This window comes from Periplaneta americana, chromosome 8, assembly GCF_040183065.1.
Source record: "Periplaneta americana isolate PAMFEO1 chromosome 8, P.americana_PAMFEO1_priV1, whole genome shotgun sequence".
In the NCBI taxonomy this organism is placed as follows: Eukaryota; Metazoa; Arthropoda; class Insecta; order Blattodea; family Blattidae; genus Periplaneta; species Periplaneta americana.
The window spans coordinates 132,244,603-132,269,946 of NC_091124.1; the positions used below are offsets into that span (position 1 = coordinate 132,244,603).

General features: G+C 35.6%; 2 protein-coding genes across 6 annotated transcripts in view; one reads left to right on the top strand and one right to left on the bottom strand.

Annotated features, from left to right (window-relative positions):
• lobo (lost boys) overlaps nt 1-25,344 on the bottom strand; it is a 782,641-nt gene that overhangs the window by 646,058 nt on the left and 111,239 nt on the right. For all 5 annotated transcript variants that reach the window (XM_069833633.1, XM_069833631.1, XM_069833630.1 and 2 more), the window contains one exon: nt 19,710-19,835. In XM_069833633.1, coding sequence (XP_069689734.1) covers nt 19,710-19,832 — 123 coding nt within the window. In that variant the 5' untranslated portion in view covers nt 19,833-19,835. The remainder of the gene's footprint in view (nt 1-19,709; nt 19,836-25,344) is intronic.
• Nucleotides 18,056-24,510, top strand: LOC138705056 (protein distal antenna-like). The gene is made up of 2 exons (XM_069833640.1): nt 18,056-19,462; nt 19,896-24,510. The coding sequence occupies exon 1, from the start codon at nt 18,451-18,453 to the stop codon at nt 19,381-19,383; it is 933 nt and encodes a 310-aa protein (XP_069689741.1). The 5' UTR covers nt 18,056-18,450; the 3' UTR covers nt 19,384-19,462; nt 19,896-24,510.

The following is a 25,344-nucleotide window of genomic DNA, read 5'->3' on the forward strand; positions in this document are numbered from 1 at the left end:
TGTAACTCCCGTTATTCCAGAACTCGACAATGACAAACGCGTTTTCACATTAATACAACTGGCTTCAAAATTGTGCAGGTGTTAGTTTTCACTGAACCTAATAACAATAAAGTAAGGATGAGTGAACACATTCAAGTTACACTGTCAAGTGGTAGCTATATCCAATATTTATCCCTTTTACGATTTTGATAAAGTGCACCAGTGGCGAAAGCAGAATTTTGTCAAGAAAGGGGTCGTTACTAAAATTGTTTACAATTTACATTATCGGTATTTTAAATTTAAATTTTGTGTATTATTATTATTATTATTATTATTATTATTATTATTATTATTATTATTATTATTATTATTATCAGCATTATTATTATTATTATTATTATTATTATGTTACGGTATAATTATTAATATTATACTATGGTCTAATGATACATGTTCATTAATATCCTTATAAAATCTTTGAAACGGAATTTTTTCACAGTCATCCAATTTTTAACAAACAAGTTCAATTTCATATTGTGTGGGCTTCATTTTTTTACAAGGTCGGTACTATGCGGTAGGTCTCTCTATAACAAAGACAGCATTGTCATAATTCGAATATGCCACAGCACTAAGCACAGCGATTATACTGAAGGAAGGGTAGCAGCACTATGCCTTATATCGATGTAAATTTTGTTACTCTAACAGTGAAACATTATAGAAGGGAAAACGATTATGTATAAAAAATATATTGAAATCTAAATATCATTTTAAGTTCAAGGTGGGGAGGTTCAAACCCGGTAACCCCTTCATGCGTACGCCCGTGGAGTGAGTAATATATCTAAATCAACAATAACGTTGTGAAGAAAGATATTCATAGTTACGTAATCATTTTCCCCACATATTTATTGAATGTTCTTACATTAAAAAAATTATACTAAGTAAAATAGAAAACTGTGATATTTAAAATGTAAAACGTCTAAAAAAATGTCGCCTATAGAGGACAATTTCTATAGGCCTACATTTCGAGGAAATTTTCACTCTGAAAAACTTACAACTCAATATAACTTCCAGAGCACTATCACGATGCAAAGACACTGCTTAAGTCAACAAAATATGAACATAATTTAAAGAACATTTACCGGTACCGAATATCAATAATAAGGAAATCGCCTTATTAGTTCACTTGCAGAGCTAAGGTCTGAAGTCATCGTAGGTCAGCGCTCTACGAAGTGATCTAACAAGGCAACTCCGCGATGACGGTGTTAAATTTGTGGTCGACAAAGCCAAACTTGTAAGGAATTTTCTCGGGTTTCTCCCGTTTTCCCTCGTCATACTAACACTGTCCACAATTCCCATTTCATTATTATTATTATCATCATCATTATCATTATCATTATTATTATTATTATTATTATTATTATCTCGAAAAAATATGGGATCTCCTGTGTTGCGTGACTCTGAATCGGCCATTCCTCACATTGGATGTTCTTACAAAGATTGGTAGATAGTGGGTTCTAGACGACTCAAAGATTTATATAACAGGTACCGGTTCTTTCCTGCCAATCGGGGATGAGGACTCATACATATAGCCTATAGTGTGTTACAAAAGTATTCCATATTTTGAGAGGAGGCAGTAGAGCCTATGCACCAAAATAAAGAAAAAAGTTTAACAAACATGGATCCTAAAAGTCATAACTTAAGAGCTCTGAGCACTTGTTCACCATCGCTTTTTTGTAAAATACACAAAGATGTTGTTTACAGATGAGGCTGGTTTCACGAGAGATGGGATTGTTAATTTCTATAATAAACATGTGTGTGCTGATGAAAATCCTCTCGCAGTTAAAGAAGCAATTTTCAATTCATATTTAGGGAGGAACTATTGGTGATAGACTAATAGGATCTTACATACTACCAAACAGAATGGTGCAATGTATGATCATTTCAAAGCAAACGAATTGCCTGTCTTGGAGAAAATGCCATACTTTCGAAGGTTAGGGATGTGGTTCATGGATGATGGAGCACAAGCATATTTCCACCGAGACAACATCTAACACAGAATTTAATAGACGATGGATTGGTCGGGGAGGTCCAGTACGTTGGCTTGCTCGTTCCCCTGACCTGACCTTAATCCCTTGGATTTTTTATTTTTGTTTTGGGGACACTTGAAGGCTTTGGTCCTACATCATATATACCCAGATAGGTCAGCCTTATAGGCTTTGAGGTTAACAACTTTTGTCAGGTTTACTACGCTGCCATCTAGTTGTTACATAGGGAGTCACGTCATAATTCCCATTTGAATTGCATTAGCGACTGTACTGCCATCTCCTGTTCGTTTACGGCGGACGGGTGGCGATCCTGGCGGTTGTTCTCTTCATAGTGCTCCCGATTTTAACATAGCGATGAGTTATCTGTTACATATATGATCTAGGCTTTGGTGTATGCAACCCTCATCAGTGATGTACATCTGTCAAAAAAAAAATAAAAAATAAAGTGGCCCCACACTCGTAAACAGCGAAAATTTTCTAAGTCCACTTCGGATAACGGTGATGTTACATGATGCATGCGCTTTTAGAAGCACTTTCGGAACTAAGATGTTTAAGCAGGAGTCGTTCACATCTGGGCCTCGTACAGCAACGGTAGTGTTTTCGCTTAATGATTCGAAAGTTGTGAGGTTGAGCTTTGTTAAAGTTATCATTTTATTTTGTTATCGTTCTTTAGTGATATAAATAATATTCAAGTTTTCATTTATATTCTGTTATCGTTCTTTAACATTACAAATAATATTCAAGATATCATTTTATTTTATCGTTCTTTCTTCTTCTTTTTCTTCTTCTTCTGTAGCTCTACAGTCCAAATCGGGTCTCGGCTTCTTTCAGACGTTGCTTCCACTCTTCCCAATTTGTCGCATCCCTTTCCATGTTTCTACTATCCAAAATCCTTCCATCTTCTCTGACTTCATCAAACCATAATCTCTCTGTCTACCGATTGGTCTATTTCCATACGTTTTCCCTTTAAAGATTTTAAAGGTATGCTTTGTGCGCTCATCCTTAGCACATAACCTGCCCACTGCAACCTTCTCAATTTAACTACTTTCATTATGTCTGGTCCTTACATATCTAATATATATCGTTATTATATCTGACTTTCTACAGCCCGCGTTCATTCACTGGACCAAAAATCCTTCTCAATATCTTCCTTTCAAAAGCATTTAACGTGTTTTCTATTTTCTTTGTTATTGTCTTTGTTTCGCAACCATATATTAGTAATGCCCTTATTATTGTTTTATAAAGTCTTATCTTTGTTTGTCGGTGTAAGCCTATATCTTTAGTCTTAAATATGGATAATAATTGAAAGTAGGCGTTGTTTGCTTTAGACAATCTATTTTCATCTCTTGAATTCCATTATTATTGTTGTTGATTATCGTACCTAAATAAATATGTAAAATCTTGAACTATACAGAGTGTTTAAAAAATACGGGGCATAATTTCAGGTATGTATTTCTCACATGTAGACAATCAAAATAGTTCATTACAACATGTGTTCGGAAATGCTTTATTTCCGAGTTATGGCCTTCACAACATTGAAATTCACAGGAACGTTTTTCTTTCCGCAGGTCGTTGCCGTCAAAGGAGACATTAAGAGGGCACTCTGACAGTTAATTCCGAGGCGAAGGTTACATTCAGTGTTGTGTAGGCATTAGACTGTGCGACATGTATTCAGATCAAGAGCTGGCAGAGATACGCTTCATGTACGGTAAGGCGGACGGCAATGCTGCGCTGGCTCGTCGTTTGTACCAGGAGAGGTACCCACAGCGACAATGTCCAGATCGGAAGACATTTGTACGTCTCCATTACCGTCTGTGCGAGTATGGAAAATTTAACTCTCCTGGTTTGGGAAGGAGACGACCAAGATCTACAACTCCAGAAGTACAGGAGGAGATTCTGGAGGCTGTGAACATGACTCCTTCTATCAGCACACGAAGGGTAGCGTTGTAAGTCAATGTTCCTCATACGACTGTCTGGAGACTGTTGAATAGTACCCTTATCATTTGCAACGTGTACAGGCCCTGTCACCAGCAGATTATCCTGCACGAGTTAGGTTCTGTCAGTGGTTCTTGCAGCAGTGTGGTGTAAATCCGAACTTTCCTGCCTTAGTATTATTTACAGATGAAGCACAGTTCACACGAGATGGCATAACAAATTTCCACAATCAGCATGTATGGGCGTATGAAAACCCACGTGCAACTGTTCCATCTCATCACCAGGTGCGGTTCTCCCTCAATATGTGGGCCGGTATCATTGGTGATCGATTAGTTGGACCCTATGTACTTGTAAACAGACTTACGGGGCAGGCGTACACAAACTTCCTGGAAAACATCATACCTCATGTTTTAGAAGACACTCCACTGATCAATCGTCAACACATTCACTTCTTGCATGATGGCGCTCCTGCAAACTTCAGTCGTACGGCTCGCCGGTACTTGGATCGAAGGTTTCCTGATCGATGAATAGGTAGAGGTGGCCCAATTGCTTGGCCTCCACGCTCACCTGATCTGAACCCTCTCGATTTCTACTTGTGGAGCCATTTAAAATCATTGGTTTATTCGTCTCTGGTGTCTGATTTGGAATCCCTTCGGAATCGAATTGTGGCATGTTCTGAGGACATACGCAATACTCCTGGAGTTTGGGATCGTGTTCGCAGGTCAATGAGACATCGATGTGAGGTCTGTATTCAAGCAGGAGGTGGACATTTTGAACATCTTCTGTAATGACAACGACCTGCGGAAAGGAAAACGTTCTGGTGAATTTCAATGTTGTGAAGGCCATAACTCGGAAATGAAACATTTCCGGACACATGTTGTAATGAACTATTTTGATTGTCTACATGTGGGAAATACATACCTGAAATTATGCCCCGTATTTTTAAACACTCTGTATTTATTTCTATTTGATCTAATTGTTGTGTATTATTATTCAGGTTATTCCTGCATGTTTGTATTAACATTTTGATTTTCTCCATATTTACTTATAGACCAATTTCTTTCGAGATTTCTTGAAGATCTTGAAAAGTTTTAGTTAGGTCCCTTTTTGTCCTTGCCATTATGTTTATGTCATCTTAATAAGCGACGAGTTGCAAGGATTTGTGAATCAGAGTTCCATCCGTATGTATTTTATAGTTTCCTTATTACATGTTTCAGTGCTATATTAAAGAGAACCGGGGCCAACCCATCAACGTTTGGTAGTATATACCATATCCATAAGTTCTTCTTGTTTTTCAACTCTGAAGACTAATTATCCATGGTTATTTTCACCAAAATCCAGCATGATACTATACAATTTCTCTCTATTAATAGAGTCATATGCCTGTTTAAAGTCCACAAGAAGCTAATATAAGTCTATTTTAAATTCCTATAGTTTTTTTTTTCCAGAATTATCTTAACAGTAAATACATGGTCTATTGTTGATTTACTCTTTCTAAATCCTGCTTCGTATCTACCTATTACCTGTTTTGCATGTGGTTATAATCTGTTTTTCAATATCATTGTAAAGACTTTATAGCAGTTACATAATATAGTTTGTACATTTCAACGTATCTCCTTTATTTTTATACTAGCTAAAAGCACCCGGCATTGCACGGGTTTTCCTTTCTGCTTCTGTTTTCAATTAAACTGCTTATTACATTTTTGGAAATCTCGGAAACCTAACTATAGACAACCAAAACGAATTGCCTTTACTAAGCTAAGATTTATTCTTTACTTAACGTCACTTACATGAATTGATGAACTCCTTAGCGAAATGCCTGCTAGCGTTAAATCAATTTAAAACAATCGTAAATCAGGCACCGAAAGAAAACATGTCATCATGTGCCTGACGTTCAAGGTTTTTATTTATTTATATATTTGTTTTTATTTATTTATTCTGGTGTAGTTAAGGCCATTAGGCCTTCTCTTCCACACCGCCAGAAATACAAATAAAATGATAGAAAAATCAAACTATGAACAAAGTAAAACCCAACGATAATATGATTCCTTTTCCTCTTTCTGATCAGTTTCAGCATCGAATCAATATGTACATATATAATTTAATTTATATTGGAAGATTTTTTACCCCTTGACCGCTGTACACCCACTTATAGGGGAGTTAGGCCTAAAATGACATACTATGTGTTTTGTGAAAACACTGTAAGCTGAGTTTGAATTTACAGCTCTATAGTGCACAGAAGATGGAAACAGTGATTACATCCAAGTTTTAGCAAGCAAAGGCGCTTTTTGGTGAAGCAAGTGCAACTAAAGGAAAAAGTGCAAGACGATATAATATTGTTGAGGTATGTTATGTATTTTTTGTCCTTTTAAGCTTCAGATACTGGTGAAATAATGTTCATGACTGAAAACATGAATATTTCCCTATATAAAAAGCATTACAATATCAAAATTCATAAAGAGGTTAGGTCGTACTAACACTACTTCTTATTCTTCTTCATTCCGGGTAAAATGACATACCACCTACTTGGCTAAAATTGACATACTATGTCATTTTACCTAAGTGCATGTTTCTGACTGGAAATGAGAAGCCATATATTATGGGCGATAGCGATTTGCAAAATTGGTGTCAAATTTGTTTACAATGGCTGATTAGTGATTACTTCTGTGAAATTATGTAATATTTAGTGGCATCTCTCTCATTGCTCGACTGAATTTTTCGTAAAGCTAACTGATTTTAAAATAGGTGAGATGGGGATTTCTTTAAAATATATAAAACCCTAAAGATTCTAAAATAAATATATTTTCAATATGTATATGCACTGAATTTTGTTACTCTGATTTATCCTCTTATGAATGAGCTAGGCTTTGAGAGTCTGAAGTTTACTTGCACCTACTTCACCAAAAAGCGCTTTTGTGCAAAACATTGTAAGATGAGTTTGGATTTGCAGCTCTATAGTGCACAGAAGTTGGCAACAGTGATTACACGTCATGTTAGCCTTCCCTCGTCACTGCACCCACCAACGAGAATACAATAGAGCAGACACTAGCATCTTAATACCATTGGACGGAGTGAAGCCGGTTTGATGGACCTGACGCCATCTTGTTGCTACCAAAACATTGCAAAATAGCTATTACGTTATAGAAGATCTTATGATAATAAGAATTCCATATGTCCCTAATTTCTTGTTTGTTTCGTAATACAGAATCGCTATGCACGTATTTTTAGCAAAAATTACGAAATTGTCATCGCTAAATCACATATATACAGGTTATTTAAATTGGCAGCTCTTCAAATTGCAGTATGGTATTTAATAGATAATCTGGAAGGTTAAACAAACAATAATGATAAAAAAGGAAGATAACAGTTTGACCTTATTTTGCTACTAGTCCAATAAAAATGCTACCCTATAATAATTACTTCTATAGGTTGATCCATTTGCTTCGATTTAATAATGAAACTAGCTTCTTAACGCAAATTATCATTCTCTTCCTTTTACCAGTATTTCGTATAGATGTCCCGATTTTGTTTAGAGAAAAAATGGAATGCTCTTAACCATATAATATTTGATAGGCTCTTCGTTTATAGTATATAATTAGATTATAATGGCGAACAAAAGTGAAGTTTTATTACCAAGTGGGGCAAGTCAGTTCACGACCGAGTTAATGAAGCTACTAAGTCTGCAAAGCATAAGTCTAATTTCGTGATTACAAAAATTAATTACAATAATATTAATACACTATTTCTTTTTCTTCATCAAACGAATACGTGCATTCGGTTTAAGAGAAACCTCGGTACACCCGTTTTCTATAGCACTCGACACAAACTTCCAACATGGGTTGTTAGGTTAGCTTCGCTCGTAGATGCTAAGTCTGCAAAGCGTGTCTGATTTCGTGATTATAAAAATTAATTACAATAATATTAATACACTATTTCTTTTTCATCAAACGAATACGTGCATTCGGTTTAAGAGAAACCTCGGTACACCCGTTTTCTATAGCACTCGACACAAACTTCCAACATGGGTTGTTAGGTTAGCTTCGCTCGTAAATGCTAAGTCTGCAAAGCGTGTCTGATTTCGTGATTACAAAAATTAATTACAATAATATTAATACACTATTTCTTTTTCATCAAACGAATACGTGCATTCGGTTGAAGAGAAACCTCGTTACACCCATTTTCTATAGCACGCGACACAAACTTCCAACTTGCGTTGTTAGATTAGCTTCGCTCGTAAATGCTAAGTTTACAAAGCGTGTCTGATTTAGTGATTATAAAAATTAATTACAATAATATCAATACACTAATCCTTTCTCTTAATCAAACAAATACGTGAACAATACGAATCTAACCGACTAACTTAGGCTAAATCATTCATTACCGTATCTAGCCTCCCGGTAATAAGTACATTTCACACATGCATATTTGCAATTACATCTCTCCCCCCTCTTCGCAATTGAGCCATCATATAGCCAAATGGCTGGTCTCGAAATTGAGACAAATCAACAAGGCTCATGACCTCCTACATAATAGCCAAATTGGCTAGTCTCTTATATGAGACAACTCATCCTGCCTAAGGTATTCCGTGGTTTTCCTCAGGCGTAAGACAAATGTCGGGATGAGCATTATAAGAAATGGGCCACGGACCTATATGCCCTTCCCCATATATACTCCACCTTTATTATAAATTATGTATGCCCTAGTTCAGATAATATTAATAGTCTATTAAACATACGAGGTCACTCAATAAGTCGCAAATTGAAAGGACAGGGACCTCTCAAATTGCAGCTTAGATATCACGGCGCTTCTTCCGACGGCCTTCACCTGCTTTGTCATCGAACAACAGATGACGGCGTCTTGCCATCCTAACGGCAAACACCAGCCAACTCCACCTCGCCCCGTTCAGTGATCAATTGATCAATCTCAGCCCCCCTCGCGTATGTGGTACCTAAGAGGTTACGTCCAATTTCGGCTTCCCCTTCAAAATTTTCTAGAGCTCCTTCAGGGGAGCAGCGTAACCCGGAGTGAGACTAGTGGCCAACAGGCTTGGAGCTCACATATTTAGTTTTGTACAGCCCCCAACCCCTTGCAAGGACGCGTTTTGCGTACCTTTTAAATTTTCCTCCCAATTCTCCTTCGATTTTTCGATTTTTTTCATATTTGCCCGTGAAAAGTTATTCCAGGAATTATTTTTGAAAACCTGTTTCTGCAGCCATACGCAGTACATGTAGGCATATTGAAATTACTTCATTTATTAATTAAAACAACGATGCAACATCACAATCAACTGCCCATGTGCTAATCGGGAGCCCAATGTTTTGGTAGCATCATGATGGCGACTGTCCACAAAAGCGGCTTCACCTCCAAGCTGTTTATATCTACTCTATGCATTCTGTGCTCGTTGGCACCCACCGACTCCAGCCACTTGATGGCTCTTTCTTCGCGCCTTTGAAAACATATGATCAGGTCGTTACAAAGTGGCATAGCAACCATCCTGTATGGGTGATAACACAGTTTCAAATTGCGGACTTATTTTCTGAAGTCTATGGAAAAGCTGCAACCATCACCAATGCATTGGGTGGATTTTCTTCAACAAGAATTTGTCCACTCAATTCGGACATATTTCCTGATCACTTATTTAGTCCTGCAGCGCCCACAGACAGACCTCTAACGAATGCAGTCCCTACAGAAAGGCCAAAGGATGCAACACAGAAGAGCAGTTCAACAACAAGAAATGCAAAAGAACATATGATAGAGCCATCACCAACAACTGCTCCAGCAGCGGAAACGTCACAAACGAGGCCTTCACCTCATGTGACATAGCAAGAGATCTCCCCGATTCCCTCTGGCACTAGATCGGTGGCGAGAAGAAAGAGAACACATGAAGGGTCCCAAATCGAGCATCTCTTTTATTAACCAATTAAAATTAAAGGAAGCTGAAAGAAAAGCTGTAGAAGAAAGGTGTTCAGCAAACAGAGGAAAAACACAGCTTCAGTTTGATCTAAGCAATGGGGACCAAGATGAAGAGAGTGACTTCGATGGTGTCTGTACTGCAATGAATTTTACAGCCAATATAAACCAGAAGAAACATGGCTACAATGCAAAGAAATGTTTCTCATGGGCACACAATGAATGTGCAAGTGTATCTAAGGGAACAATTTTTTTGAACTATGTAAAAATTAACTTAAGTGTGTCACTTTACCCTAGTAACTTGGGTAAAATGACATAGTTTGTCTATTTTCAAACATACCTTTCAGTTAAAGATTGTCTGTCAGTATTTTTCACTTTCTGTTGATCTTAATATATGTGTTAATGTTGTAGTATTAGATATATATAATTGACAAAAACAAATTTGGTAAGGATACATATTTTTTCAAGATTTCCTTAAGGTATGTCATTTTAGGCCTAGTTCCCCTATCATATCCAGTTTTTTTTTTAATATGACTTGGAAAACTATATCTCACAAATTCAGAACATATTATATTAATTCTTATTTTATACACAGAATACAGATACAATATAAACTTGCAATAAGTATTTTTTTTTAACATAAAGACTAATATTCTGAGAGACGTATAGGTTTGACGGTATTTTAGAAATTAAGAGATTATTTCCACAACGCATAACATACTACATTTGCAACGTGATTATACAGATAGAATTTCGCAGTAACATATTTTCAGACGTGAACAACAATATTTTGAGATACGTATATTTTAGAATTAATACAATGCTATTGTCAGTCGGCTTATGTACATTCACATACTACATTAGCAACATGACAGAAATATCATTGAATTGCTTTTTGATATGTGTAAAATCTTTTTTTTTTTTCCCCCCACTCCTTTGTACAAAATACTGTATAGTCGAGGATGTGAAAAACACGCAGTTTTTAAGTAAATGTCTGCAACTTTGAGGTACTGTCCTTGAGCTTCATTTTAATATGGTCATTACAAATGCTAGTCGCACTGAAATTGCAATTGTATTAAATAGAATGGGTATCATAGCAATACGTGAGATAAAAACATCTTATACTTTCGTTTTTCCAGTTAATATTGCGACTTCTATTACGTTTCGCATGGGTTCTTCACACCAATTCATATTGGTGCATAATTTTGGTGGGTTAATATTTCGCAATAGTACGTCTGGTTATTCAATATTAAGTAAATTATGTGGTAGTAATCCTTGTAGTTTGAAAGAATTCTAGAATTCAGTTGGATAAAACACAGCCTGCTCACTATCTATAACTGCATCGAGAAATTCATAATACGGTCATGGACTGCGTAAAGATATTTATTGTACGAATTATCTAGTTTTAGCCTTCATGATGTTTACCAACAATGTTATTCGTGTTATAATTTCCATGGCCTTGTGAAAGTCGATGTTAAATACAAAAGACAATAATAAAACAACAATTGACTATAGAAGATAGCATTTTAATATTACATGTTTGGTCGTATTTATTTCTATTTTAATTAATTTAACGTCCATTTGTACAATTTTATTATAGCCTATGTTTTTCTCCTGGTTATGAAGGTTAAATGTGCAAACTTTGGCACATATCGGTCAAAGCGTGTAGATTTGTATAGAGAACATACATACCCACATTCACTTTTACCATATATATTAAGACATCATTGTATTAATTGTATGGTAACTTTGTTTGAGACAGCATAAATAAAATACTACGGGTATATTATTTATGTAGTAAAACTCCCTTTATGGCGGGTTAAAATAAAATAACGTATCTAAAATAATGTAAATAAATTATCAAAATTAAAAAAAAGAGGACTTGAGCTCAGGTTCGAACCTGTGACCCCTTACACTATAATCACTCATCTTATCACTACGCTACAGAGAGCTATCTATTGAAATGCTTGAATTTAAGTATTATGAATGTTTTACGTTTGCTGTCTATTATGTTTGATTTTGAATTTATAAAAACTAAACAAATATATGTTTTATGTCATTTTGTATTGTATATTATTGCCCATGATACATTCAATCAAGAGATCGTACCTCATTTACGTAATTTTAATTTAATATTTTATTTTATACTAGCCGTACCCGTGCGCTCCGCTGCACCCGTTAGAAATAAATATAAAGTAATTACATAATTAAAATAGGACATTTGATCCAGGGAACATTCGTGTTTGATAGAAGGATAAATCGTTTAATATGTTACTTAATTTAAATTGTATTTAAAATATTAAAATGCGATCATTTTGATCCAGAAACCACTCATTTGGTGCAATGACAATTCCTTTAACATGTTTCTTAATTGTTATTACCAATTATTTTTGGAAAAGCGAAAATTAACAGAAAAATTTTGGCTACAGATTTATTATACTATATTATATTATATTATATTATATTATATTATATTATATTATATTATATTATATTATATTATATTATATTATATTATATTATATTATGAAAAAGTGTGTTGATAACGGATGTACTCGAATTAGAAAGTTTTTAATTTGTTGTGGGAGCTCTTGAATCTCAGGAGGAACAGCTTTTAAAACAGCGCAACATAATCTGCTTGGCTCATTACCCAATTTTTTGCATTGCATTTATTGCATATGTATTTTATGTATTTTAACACGATTCAATTGAGCATAGTTAAAATTTGAATTATAAAATAATGGATTGCTAAGCTAACGTACTATTACTACATACTAAATCAATACACTCCCGTTGTTCGTTAATTCTCTGAGATAAAAATGAATATGTTCATAAACATTATTATAAGAAATACAGGAAATTAATATACAGAATAACCTATCAAGTTTTCTGTGCATAAGAAGCTATTTTAATCTTACCTGTCCTCAATTCACTCACAAGTTACTGTAATAACATTATAGCATTATGTCCATCCAGAGAAACTACACTTTCCAATGCTGAAATAATAATTAATTATACAAATCGGTTAATTTAGCTTCCGATATTACCATACAAACACAGAAACATTGTGTGTAGGCTATGTTTCATAGCTTTCGATTGTTGTGTCCAAGGCCCCTTATAGACGAAGTCATTTGTTTTTTATTTCATACACCGCCTTAGATGGCAGTTATTTTAATTTTAAAACTCATTTATCTCATTAAATATCAGTCCTATCAAAATTTTTCAGAGAATAAAACTTATCAGAAATCATTTTTAAAGAAACTTTTGTTATGTAACATATTTCATAAAAATCAATAATAAGCGACATATTTCGATTTATTTAATTCAGGCCCCCTTATAACCCCCCTTTTAAATGGCGTATTTTGAATGCCATATAGCCTATAATCTAAGTTGCAACGAACTTAATTTATATTCCAATTTTCATCGAAATCGGTTCAGCCATTATCGCGTCAAAAGGTAACAAACATACAGGCAGACAGACATACAAACAAAAATGTCAAAAAAGCGATTTTCGGTTTCAGGGTGGTTAATTATATATGTTAGGACCAATTATTTTTGGAAAATCGAAAATTACCAGAAACATTTCGGCTACAGATTTATTATTAGTAAAGATGGTCCCTTTTACAACGGAAGAAGACGTGACTGGATGACGTCAATAAAAAACAATTGATTGTAGAAGAGGCCACTTTAATATCATAAAGGCCTTTTTACGTTCTAATTTTTATTGTTTTCAATAATTTAACGTCCATCTGTCCAATTTTAATGTAGCCTATGTTCTTCTCCGGGTTATGAAGGTTAAATGTGCCAACTTTGGCAAATATCGGTCAAAGCGTGTAGATTTGTATTGAGCCTACATACATACATACATACATACATACATAGTCACATTGACTTTTATATATAAGATATTGGACATACTACACTCTGCCTCCAATCCTTTGGTATTTCTTCATTTTCCCATACTTCGGTTATTATTTCATGTAGTTGCTTAATAATGATGTGTCCACTATTTACTTTAATTAATTCTGATGCTATTCCATCAATTCCTGGTGCTTTATTGTTTCTCAGCTTGGATAGTGCTATCTCCACACCCAATTCATCTGGCTTCCACATTCCTTCTACATCCTCTCCATCGCCATTTCCCAATATTTGGTTTAACTGTTCTATCCTCTCATCAACATGCTCATTTGTGTTCAATAGTGTATTAAAATAGCCATTCCATCTATTCTGTATTTCGTTAGGATTACTTAAAAATGTTCCATTAGTATCTCTGCATAGTGTCGTCCTGGGTTTAAAGCCTTCTCTTAATTGTTTAACTTTTTTAAAGCCATCAAATATTCTGTTATCCTTAAAATCTTCAGCCATACATATAATATATTTATTTATCACTGTTATCTTCTTCTTTCTACAGATTTTATCAGCCTCTCTTCTTTGATTTCTGTAGAATTCATATTTTTGACGTATAAGTTTCGTCAGATATTCCTTATATGCCTTGTTACTATCTTCCATCATATTCTTACATTCCTCAACGAACCACTCATTTCTGTCTCTCTTGGGTTCCTTCCCTAAAACCACTTGTGCCGTATCTACAGTATTATCTGCTCTTTCAGATACTTCCATGCTTCCTCAACATCTGATATATCCTTGATTATATTGTTATTTAATTTCTTGTTTATTTCATCTTTTATTCATTTAGTACTTTCTCATCCTTTAATATGAATATATTAATTTTTTCTCTTCTTTTACCTTTTCCTTGTTTTCGGTACTTTATTCTAACATTAGCCCTGTATTTTACTCTGAATAGTGGTCTGAATTACAATGTGCTCCTCTTTTAGATCTTATATCTAATATATTGGTTGCATGCCTTTTACCAATATTTCGCGATATAAATACTCTGATTTTATTTAAATACCGGTAAAAAGGTAACATGCCATGAATGCACTTGGGGGGCATGGAGGTAGAGCCCCATGCTTTCCATGACCTTGGCACTAGAATGAGGTGGTGTGGTCGGCACCACGCTCTGGCCGCCTTTTACTCCCGGGAAAGACCCGGTACTCAATTTGATAGGAGGCTGAGTGAACCTCGGGGCCGTTCTGAAAGTTTGGAAACGAGAAAAAATCCTGTCACCACCTGGGATCGAACCCCGGACCTTCTAGTCCGTAGCCAGCTGCTCTACCAACTGAGCTACCCGGCCGCCATTTTATATTAATTAAACAAACCGATATTTATCATTTATATTGTTATCGTTCTTTAGTGATCCTGTATAAATAATATTAAAGTTATTTATATTCTGTTATCGTTGTTAGCGATATAAATAATATTCAAGTTATCATTTATATTCCATTATCGTTCTTTAGCGATATAAATAATATTCGAGCTATCATTTTATTTTGTTATCACTCTTCAGCGATATAAATCATATTCAAGTTATCATTTATATTCTGTTATCATTCTTTGACGTTATAAATAATATTTAAGTTATCATTTTATTTCGTCATAGTTCGTTAGCGATATAATTAATATCCAAGTTATTGTAATTTGTATTCTGTTATCGTTCTTAAGCGATATAAATAATATTCGAGTTATCATTTGTATTCTGTTATCGTTCTTTAGCGATATAAGTAATATAAATTTAATGTTAGATTTGAAACAATACAATTGCATAATACTAACTAATGCTAGTTTTTTTCTTATATTATTACATTATATACTATCCTGTAACACAATAAAATGAAAAGGAGTGACGAGGATATGAACCTGAGACGTGACATCTAAATGCGACGTTCTTCCGACTGAGCTACGGGGATACAAGTAAAGAAACACATGCGGAAAAATTGGCCCAATCCCCCTCCAAGACGTCCTGATTTGTGGAAACTCGTCCAGGATGCCTGTCTCCGAATTGTAGCGGAGATACCAGAAGGGAACTCAGTTTCCAGAGAGTGGCCACTTTTTCTTTTAACAGCACTATAAGCACTACAGGAGCGCGTCATCAATGCCTGCCAGCACATCCGAGACCAACCAGGAATGTTTCAAAGAGTGCGTGATTTCCTAAGACGTAGGGCAGAAGGATGCATTACTATGAATGGAAATCACATTGATCACCTCCTATAGCGATGATAAGCAAGTGCTCATAGATCTTAAGGTACGAGTTTTAGGATCTATAATTGTTAGAGTTCTTTTTCTTGTTTTGGTGCATACTACCTTCTCTCAAAATATGGAATATTTCTTTTTAACGTTCTGTATACTTGTAGATCAATGAGGAACGGCAGATCATCACCAGAGGTACGGTGATGAAGGCTGGAGAGGAATACTTAATATGGGGAATTATAAGGCCGGCTTACCCGGACAGCACAATAGGCACGCAACTCATTCCATCACGAGTGCACAAAAGCCTCTTTTGGCTGAAGTGCTTTGGATTGCTCCATGTCCTGTCCGTTAAACGCCTTTATAACTATGATAGGCAGATAAATAAGCCTATCTATGACATTATCGGGAATCGAATCCGGATCTGCTGCAAATGTAGCCGGAAATGTAAACATTTGGACTACTGCGAAGACTTAATCTCCTATTATTACCGTCATCTCTTTTGGTGTGTTAACAGTGTGCTAGATATACCGTTTAAAGGCATATATTATCTACGATTATTATCATCATCATCATCATCATTATTATTATTATTATTATTATTACCACCACCGTTAATTTCTTCAAAAAAATTAAATGCAACTAACATAGCTAAGAAACGGTTGTTATGGTGAACTACACGTATTATACTCGTGTAACAGCTCCAGAGTCTTGCATGAAAAGGATAGCGGCGAACGTTGCGAGACAAATTCTATGAGCTAGACATTTTGCAAGCACACTATGTGTTTAACTGTAAAATATATAATGTATTTAACCGGTATAGTTTTTTCCTGAAGAAAAGTCAATTTTGAAGAATCCTATTTTGTAAGACCATTACTGCTTAAAAACAATTATAAAATTATTAAGATTTGCGCCTTTCTTGGTCCTACCCGAAAAGTAATGCGTCGGCATCTATTCCAGGGATTCCAAGTGTTACTACTATTTGAAAGGTTCGTTGCTAGTGCGCCAAATATAAGAATAGTGAATTATGGAGAAATAAATAAAGGCAGAAAAATAGGAGTAGTACTAAAAAAGTGCCCCGAGCACTGCTTCCAACGTCGAGAGCCGAGCCCAAGATACATATATTTCTAATAAAAATATATAAACTGACTTCGTTTTGCTACCCACTTCACAGTCATGATTATTTAATTAAGATAAGAAAATGAGGAAAAATTATTTCACACAAATTTCCATTTTGTGATTTTTGTTGTTGTAGTTTCTGAATTTATATGATATAGACTATCATTACATTACTAATAACTAGAACTAAGACTGTAAAAGGTACGCGAGCATTTTTATTTTAAATAATCCATAAATACTTGCTATAAAACAAATTGTATAGACAAAACTTACGTAACACTTGAAATAAGAAACCAATTTTTTCGGCATGAGGAATCTGAAAATATCTACTCCAAACAATGACTAGATACTGGTTACAGTATCTTGACATTTCCAACAATGAGAAAGTATAAGAAACTTACCAACGCGCAAGAATGACATTTTAATGCAGTGCATTGCAATAAGTGCATACCGGTATTTGACGTGTATCACTTTTAAACAACAGAATATAATTCTGAAAAGAAATGTTAGGATAATACCGTTCTTCTGTTTCGCAGATTTTGCGCGAATATCCCGCTCGAACCTCACATTACTCTACGAAGGGGAATGTAATATGCAATACACGGGCAGTGCACCACTGCTACGGTCGCAGTTCTCGAGTTGATGACGTGCAAGCAAATTGAATTAGGATGTAAATATGATTTTACTTTACAATAAAAGTTGCTCTCCGGGCTTCTGCGCGTGCGTCGATATGGTTTCATAACAAAACTGGAGCCTGCGACTTTCTGCAATTAATCAGTAAAATGGGTTACAAGAAGTTCCATATTGGGAATAGAAACAAAAAACAGGTTGTCCTCACCCTCTGAGAGAGAGCGTGGGCATGCACACTGCAGCTGCCATCTTCCCCTCCCCACACGTTGCTTGGTAACGGGCTTCCCTCCCCGCCCCTCTCGCGGCGGCCGCGGGCGGGCAGTGATGTCCACCCAACCCGGCCGCCCGCCCGCCTGCCTGCCTGGCCAGAACCGACCGTGCGACCCAACAGGCAAGCAAGCTGTGGGCCAGGGGGTTATTGATCGGACAAAGGACCTTCCCTTTCCTTCCTGCTGCTGCCTTCACGAAGCTGACCGTCCGTACGTCCGCTTACTTCCCTCCTGGATCCAGTATCGCGAGGAGTCGCGCAGCATAACTTTTCCAACTTTTGTTTTCGCCGCCGCGCCGCCGGAAAGTTTTTAATAACTTTACATTACGAGTGAAAGTGTGCGTGGTAAAAAGTGTTCTGATTGGTCGTTGTTTCGCGCCAATACGAAACAGTGGGTGGAGCTATCGAATTATCTGCAGTATTTGTGAATCAACTCGCAGCGTATACAGAAATAATTTGAAAAAAGAAAGAGAGGTGGAGATGGCCACGAAGGGTCTGGTCTCCGTCAAGAGACCTATACGACAGTTATCCGTGCGAGAAAAGCTCGACGCCATCCAGCGTGTGCATAATGGGGAATCGAAAGCGTCCGTCGCCCGAGACATCGGCGTACCGGAGTCGACGCTGCGGGGGTGGTGCAAGAGTGAAGATAAACTTCGCAATGTTGCCCGTTCATGCGGCACCCCGGAATCGCAACACTCTGTGGACGAACCAGACAACAAAGATATCGGGAGGAGTGAGCCGGGCGTGGGCGGGGGAGGAGGAGACGTCACCGATGGCGGCCCATCGGACCGGAAACGCGCGCGCCCGGAAGCGGCGGAAGTGAAGCAGCCCGAGCTGGACGAAGCCCTGTGGTTCTGGCTGAAGCAGCAGCAGCAGGTAGGATTGTCTGTGAGTGCCAGCCAGCTGCTCGACACCAAGGGCGCCACCGACCTCAACAAGAACGGTGTGGCCGACGGAAGCAGTTGGTTCTGGCGATGGTACAAGCGCTATGGGTTTTCCCAGTACCCGGACCCCCTCCAACAGGTGGAAAAGACAAAAGTGAATTGTGAGTCCCTGACCCCTGGACTTCCGAAAGCCAACGGTCACACGATACCGGTAACTAACAATACCACTAATATCCGATCAACCCTGGATTGTGTACTATTGAATGCTAAAGACAATAACAACGTGAACAGTCCACTGAAGACAGAAGAGTCTGACGACGATGACGAAGAGGAAGATGAGCCTCCGGCAACGGCAGCAGAGGCTGTCAATCACGGAGAGAAGTTCCTTCGCTGGTTGGAGTGTTGCTCCGACCCAAGTGTCACCGCTATGCAGATCTTACAGTTTCGGTATCTCCTTAACAATGTTCGTGCCTGTGCAGATCGAAGAGCAAAACAAACCAAGACCAAAACACGGTCCAGGCGCAAGTAGGTTGGAACTCTTGTACCTGCTGTCAGTGTTACCATCTACTGTACCTATTGTCAGTACTGTAGAACCATGATGTTTACAGGTAATAGTCCAGCTTTAATATACAAGTCCATAACCAATCGCCAACGTGTCACGAACAGTATTCAGTATATTTTTCATGATAACAGAACAGTTAGGCCATTTCTTTCATTAATAGGTGATAGCTTCCATCCTAAACAATTTTCATTTATGCGATTGGCTCGTAAAATTTAAAATGATACTTAAAGAAAAACTTGACTGATTGTTACAGGAAATGTATGCATAGAGGCAATGTGTATTTTTTCACTTACCGGCAGTCCTGGTTTCTCTAGTGGTTCGTAATCAAGATGATCGGCCACAAAGCTGGAACAGCCCTCCCACGTTCTGAACTCTGGAAACCGGATGGTAGTTGGCCGGATTGTGGTGCACACCATTTTCTATATAAAAGATGTTATTTTTATTATTATTATTTTGTGAATGTTTTTTTTTTTTTTCAGTGTTGGCGTTGCATTTTGTCATCAACTACGATTTGAAAATTGAATGTCAGAAAACACTTGTCTTCAGGTTTAAAACGTGATTACACAGGCTTGCTCCCAGTGCAAGTAAATAAGGTAAAGATAAACATGAACTATATTGCTGCTGTGTGTGTTCTGTATTTAACACTGCTAAGTCAGGTAATTGGTGCTTGCCGGTAGCTTGTTTGCATCTGGTCAGCAACATATATACTGTATGTGTTTCCTTTATTCTACTGTGGCAGTTCCAAACTTGTTTACATTTATTATCTCAACCTGACTTGCACTACACTGGCAAGAAACAAAGGATGTGGGGTTCTTGAGAAGTTGGCAGTACTGCCGTACTCATGAAAGAAGTATCCTTGCTAATGTTGATAATCTCTTATGCATTTACTATCCAGTAATAGGATATTTACAATTTGTAATTTTAAATGACTCCAAATAAAAACATGTATTTTATAATTATTGAAACTATTCGGATTACACACATACACAGCAAATATTACAATAATTAAAACTAAAATAATTATTTCCTCCATATGCCTGTATAAAATAACTGTTGTGTGTATTAAGATCAAAAGCTGAATTACTTATATAAGTAACAAGTGTGAACTCAAATTATCACACCATTGTACACATCACAAAATGTCTGTCTTCGTTACCATGAAAAAGATAACAAAACAAATCTAAATTCTGAACGTATTTTTCTCACAAAAACGAAGATAACTCAGTTAATTTGGTAACATAATTTGATAAGTTAAAAACTATTTTCAAATTAAAACTTTCCTCGTCTTTTTATTCAGCAAAATATATTTTAGAGGTAAAAAGTCAGCATTAGCAAGCAGTCTAAAAGTACAACAGTATTGAGTACAACCGCATCAACTTTATTCTTGCATATCCTATTGAGATAACCATCTTTAGGTCACATGGTGGCACTACACCACTTGATGTTCTGAGATTCATCTGTATAATCAGGTGTCATTGTGTTTATTGTAAAGTTCCTACATGTCTTGTTGCCTCATTTGCAGGTGAAAAGTGAGACCAAATTGTTTCTCTAATGTGATCGCAGAGAAGTAAAGATTTTATTTATGTTATTATAATGTCTCAATGAGGAATAGTATATATATTTATCCCCCCCTCCCACATTAGCAAAGACTTTTGTTCAATGAACATATGTTAGAAACTTGTTAGAAATTCCATAATGTTTAAACCAGTTAGTTTTTCTTCTATGGTTTTAATTACTGTAAAGTGATTTATTGGAGTTTTTTTAAGGTAAAGAATAATAATGAAAGCAGTCTCAGGGTACCGGTACTAAAGTGGAAATGAGTCGAAGTAACTTCATACATCCTGTATCTTCACAATTTGGCAGGTTACGATATTAGATAGTTTAGCTTCAATCTGCCTCCATAAAGAAACAACAGTTACGTCCCATAGGCTTATTTCTTTTGTGTCCAAGTGTTTAATAGCTTCAAAATAATTTAAAGTAGATTATTAATTTTCGGACATAAACTGTAGGCTATGTTTTTATTTCGTCCTTTCACACTATTTCTAAAAATAAAATATCAACTTCATGTTCCTTTCTTTTTTCTCTAATGTAAATATACTTATATAAGATACTTGGACTTCATAAAACTAAAAAATATCAAATCTGATGTTGATCTGTAACAACCTGTTTACAAATTATAATTACATATAAAAATATATTCTCTTGTAATTGAGTTGTGTGCAGCATTGAAGACAGAATAGTTCAAAATTAAATAGTTACACTAGTTTTGGTGACATTTTAATATCATGAACATTTTATAGCAAAATTAATACATTTCTATTACTTATTATACTTAGCTATTAACATAGTTCTTAATTTTCAAATAGTAAAAACAGACGAGTAGCAAGAGAAATAAATGATGGGAACATTTTAACAATTGTGCCGTATTTGTGTATTAACTATGAAGTCGTAGTACTAATAGCCGGTTAAATATCAGTTTATTTCACTGATGCGTTACTGGCTGCAGCTTCGCCATTACATTTTTATACAAAGCAGTAGGCCTAAACATGATAAAAATGGCATAGTTCAAGTATGAATTCATATACATATAACCCAAATCATTTTAATGTGTAAATTCTATTCACAGTACTAGGACATTAATTCCATTTTATACAAGCATTCTATTTTCGTTTCGACTATGACCTGAACTTTTTCTTTTCTCTTTTTTTTTTTTTTAATGGAGGAAGGAAACAACTTATGCATACCATATTGTGTGCCCAATATCATCATAGCATAATGTTATGTGCCCAATATCAAAACATGAATTAGTATTATACCTTTAAACATTTCAAATGTAACAGTACTGGCTCCTGACTCATTTCTATCTTTATGGGCTGTGGTACAGAATGAAGAGAACGAACGTAATTGTTAATAGATACGTATTGCGCACATAATTTATTTTAAAATAGTCCATAATTTTCAAAGTATACAGTATCTCTTTAAAAAATATAATCTTTTAATAATAAAGAGTGAACTGTTCCTTGAAAGTCACTAGATCATCTAGATGATACTTAATATGGCTTTAGTTTAATGATTTAGTGTATTGTCTTCGACCTGCAGGGGGTTATGAATTTGGCCATCAAAAGAATTCGCGTTTTGAAGATTTGTTCAACTTTCACAATAAATAACAAATTTTCAGCATGTTTTGCCGATCATAAATCTCTATCACCTCCCTTGAATCAGGACTTATTTCTCCACTATATTTTGGAACACTGTGTCCTAAAACACATCTGTCAGTGAGATTAGTGTTCTATATAGTAATAAAACTACATGGTGTGCATACCTTAAACTCGTATAGAAGGGTAGGGAGATAGAATTACTATGAAATCAAATCTGAGGACTGAAGTTTATCACATATATTTACAGCAGAAGAAACAATATTAAACATACGAGTATCTGAATCCTATTGTTGAGTAACTTATTTCTTAAGGTGAATTACAGTATGTTAGAAATATCTCTTCATATGTAAATATTGCAGAAGACACTACAGCAGTAGCCTTTGTCCATAGTTATGGGAAGAATTTTTTTGTATTAATTTGACAGCTGAACACTTTGCTCTGATTGTTTAGTGTAATTCAAAATGAACTCGCAAATTCCAATTATAACCGAACACAACACTGTTCACTTCAAGAAATGTTCAACTAGTATAACATTCCACACCTGAGCCATCTTGTGACCTGGTTCCTTTGGAATAGATCAAGCTAGCTATCTGTATTTTACTTAAATAGGCCTATAGTCGATGAATCATACTGTGTTTATTTGAATGCAAATCAGAATTAAAAATTATCCACTATAACTGTTTGTAACAAAAGGTTTGGAGATAGGGTGGGTTCTTAGGTTTAATTTTTCACATTGATTTACAGAATCTGTTGAGTTATTTACACTTACATGCCACACACTATATATATATATATATATATATATATATATATATGCTGTTGCAATTAGACACCATAATCTTTTATATCGTTACTATTTTTCAACTCTGTTTTGCAATGTGGTTACCGTAAATTTCTCTCAAAATAAGAATACCTCGGATAAAGAAGATCTTCATAGTTCTTACATTAATTAACAATCAGTAGAATCCTGTACAAACCAGATATGTGATCACACATTTAGGAAGCCCACGCTGCCCTGAGCTCTGGCCTTTATGTACAAAGGATCTAATTTCATGACTGCTTTAGTGATATGAGAGCCAAAATAATTGACAAAACCAAAGATTTACTAATGCTTTATTTTGATAATTCCATTGTGGCAAATTAACTTCCAGTTGTGTGGTTTATACCCTATATATCGCTTCTGTTTTTGAGATGTATTACGAAAAAAAATATCACGTTATGTTCAGATAAATACACTATTTGCGTAAGACACCACAGTAGACTATAATTAAATATTAGGAAGCTGCAATTATTATGGAGTGTTAAAGAGATGTATTGGAGTTGACCACTAAGCATCTGAAAATCTAATGAGAAGAAATTATTAGACTATTATGTCCTCTTCTGTAAACTAATTTTCAAGGTATTATATATTTAAAAATTTCATAGCTGTGCTCATGGACTTCTATGGGCAATGTTGCTGGGAAGACTGGCCAGCTTTCTCGTACTGAGATAGCAAACAGATGTACCAGTTTGAACGAATGTTTTTGACATGGTTAAGATCATTTAAATACCAATGCTTAATTGATATGCGTAATTGAAGTGAGAGAAACAGGGTATGAGCAGAAATGTAGACAATTCCTGGTCTGCCGCATTTATGTATGATCAGGGCATATGTCTTTTGTTCGATTTTCCTTTATTTGGAAACAAGTCTGGAGGAAAAATAATATTCCTCATTAAAAATTAAGAATAGTTAATAATTTAATATTACCAAAAAGGAGATTTAAATATATATTATATATATATTTTCTACTCACTTGTACAAATATCACTATTCCCTTTAATAGGATGTTGGTCATTTTGTGTGTAATAAAGCCATGTAAATTGTACATCAGTTGTATGTGTGACATGTTCACAAGTTCTATTATTTTGTAAAATAAAAGTTTGAAATCTGTTCTTTTGTACTTTTCATAATGATTCACGAATAAGACAAAAATCAAAACAATTGATGTTGACAAAGTTTCCTAGTTCTTCTCGTGTTACTGCACATTGAAACTCATATTATATTTTAAAAACATATTTCTTTTGGGGAATGAATTACTACACGATGTTATTTTTGTGTTAAAATTATTTCAGGAATTCCATTTCCTCACTCCCTCTGGTTTTTTCTTCCTACAGAGTCAACGAATTCTCTTCAAGATAAATTTAGTTTCTGAGCGTCTAAATTATAAGTTGTTTGTGAGAAATTATCAGTCTACAATCCAAATTCTGCTATTAAAATGAAGAGGAGAGGTAGTAAGGACATTAATTAGTCATGTATGTGCTTTAAGATTTCTCTTGTAGAACCAAAAAGAACAAAGTGCTTTCACTGCTTCATGAAATAGAACATTTTGGAAATTATGGTGACAATGGAATGGACTGACCAGACTAGGAAGCTGGTAGGTTTGGGATTTTATACAGGGTGTTTCAGAATTCAGTCGAATTTAAGGAGTTGTAGAAGGTTCCTAGGAAAGTATTCTGAGATAGGAACTAGGGATCTGCAGGTTCAAATTTGCGCGTAATGGCGTGAAATATTTTTTGGACCAGTACACCACTGATTGAACCTGCACACGACATAGCGATACATTTCCAAATGTGTCGGATACAACACTGCTATGTGTCTGGCACAATCAGTAAACATTGTAGATGGTTTCTGCCAGAGGAGGTCCAAAGTTTAAACTGCAGCAGGTAATTTTTTTTTTTTAACTTAAGGTATGTAATTTTAAACTAGTGTGGTATCATTAAAAGGCCAGTT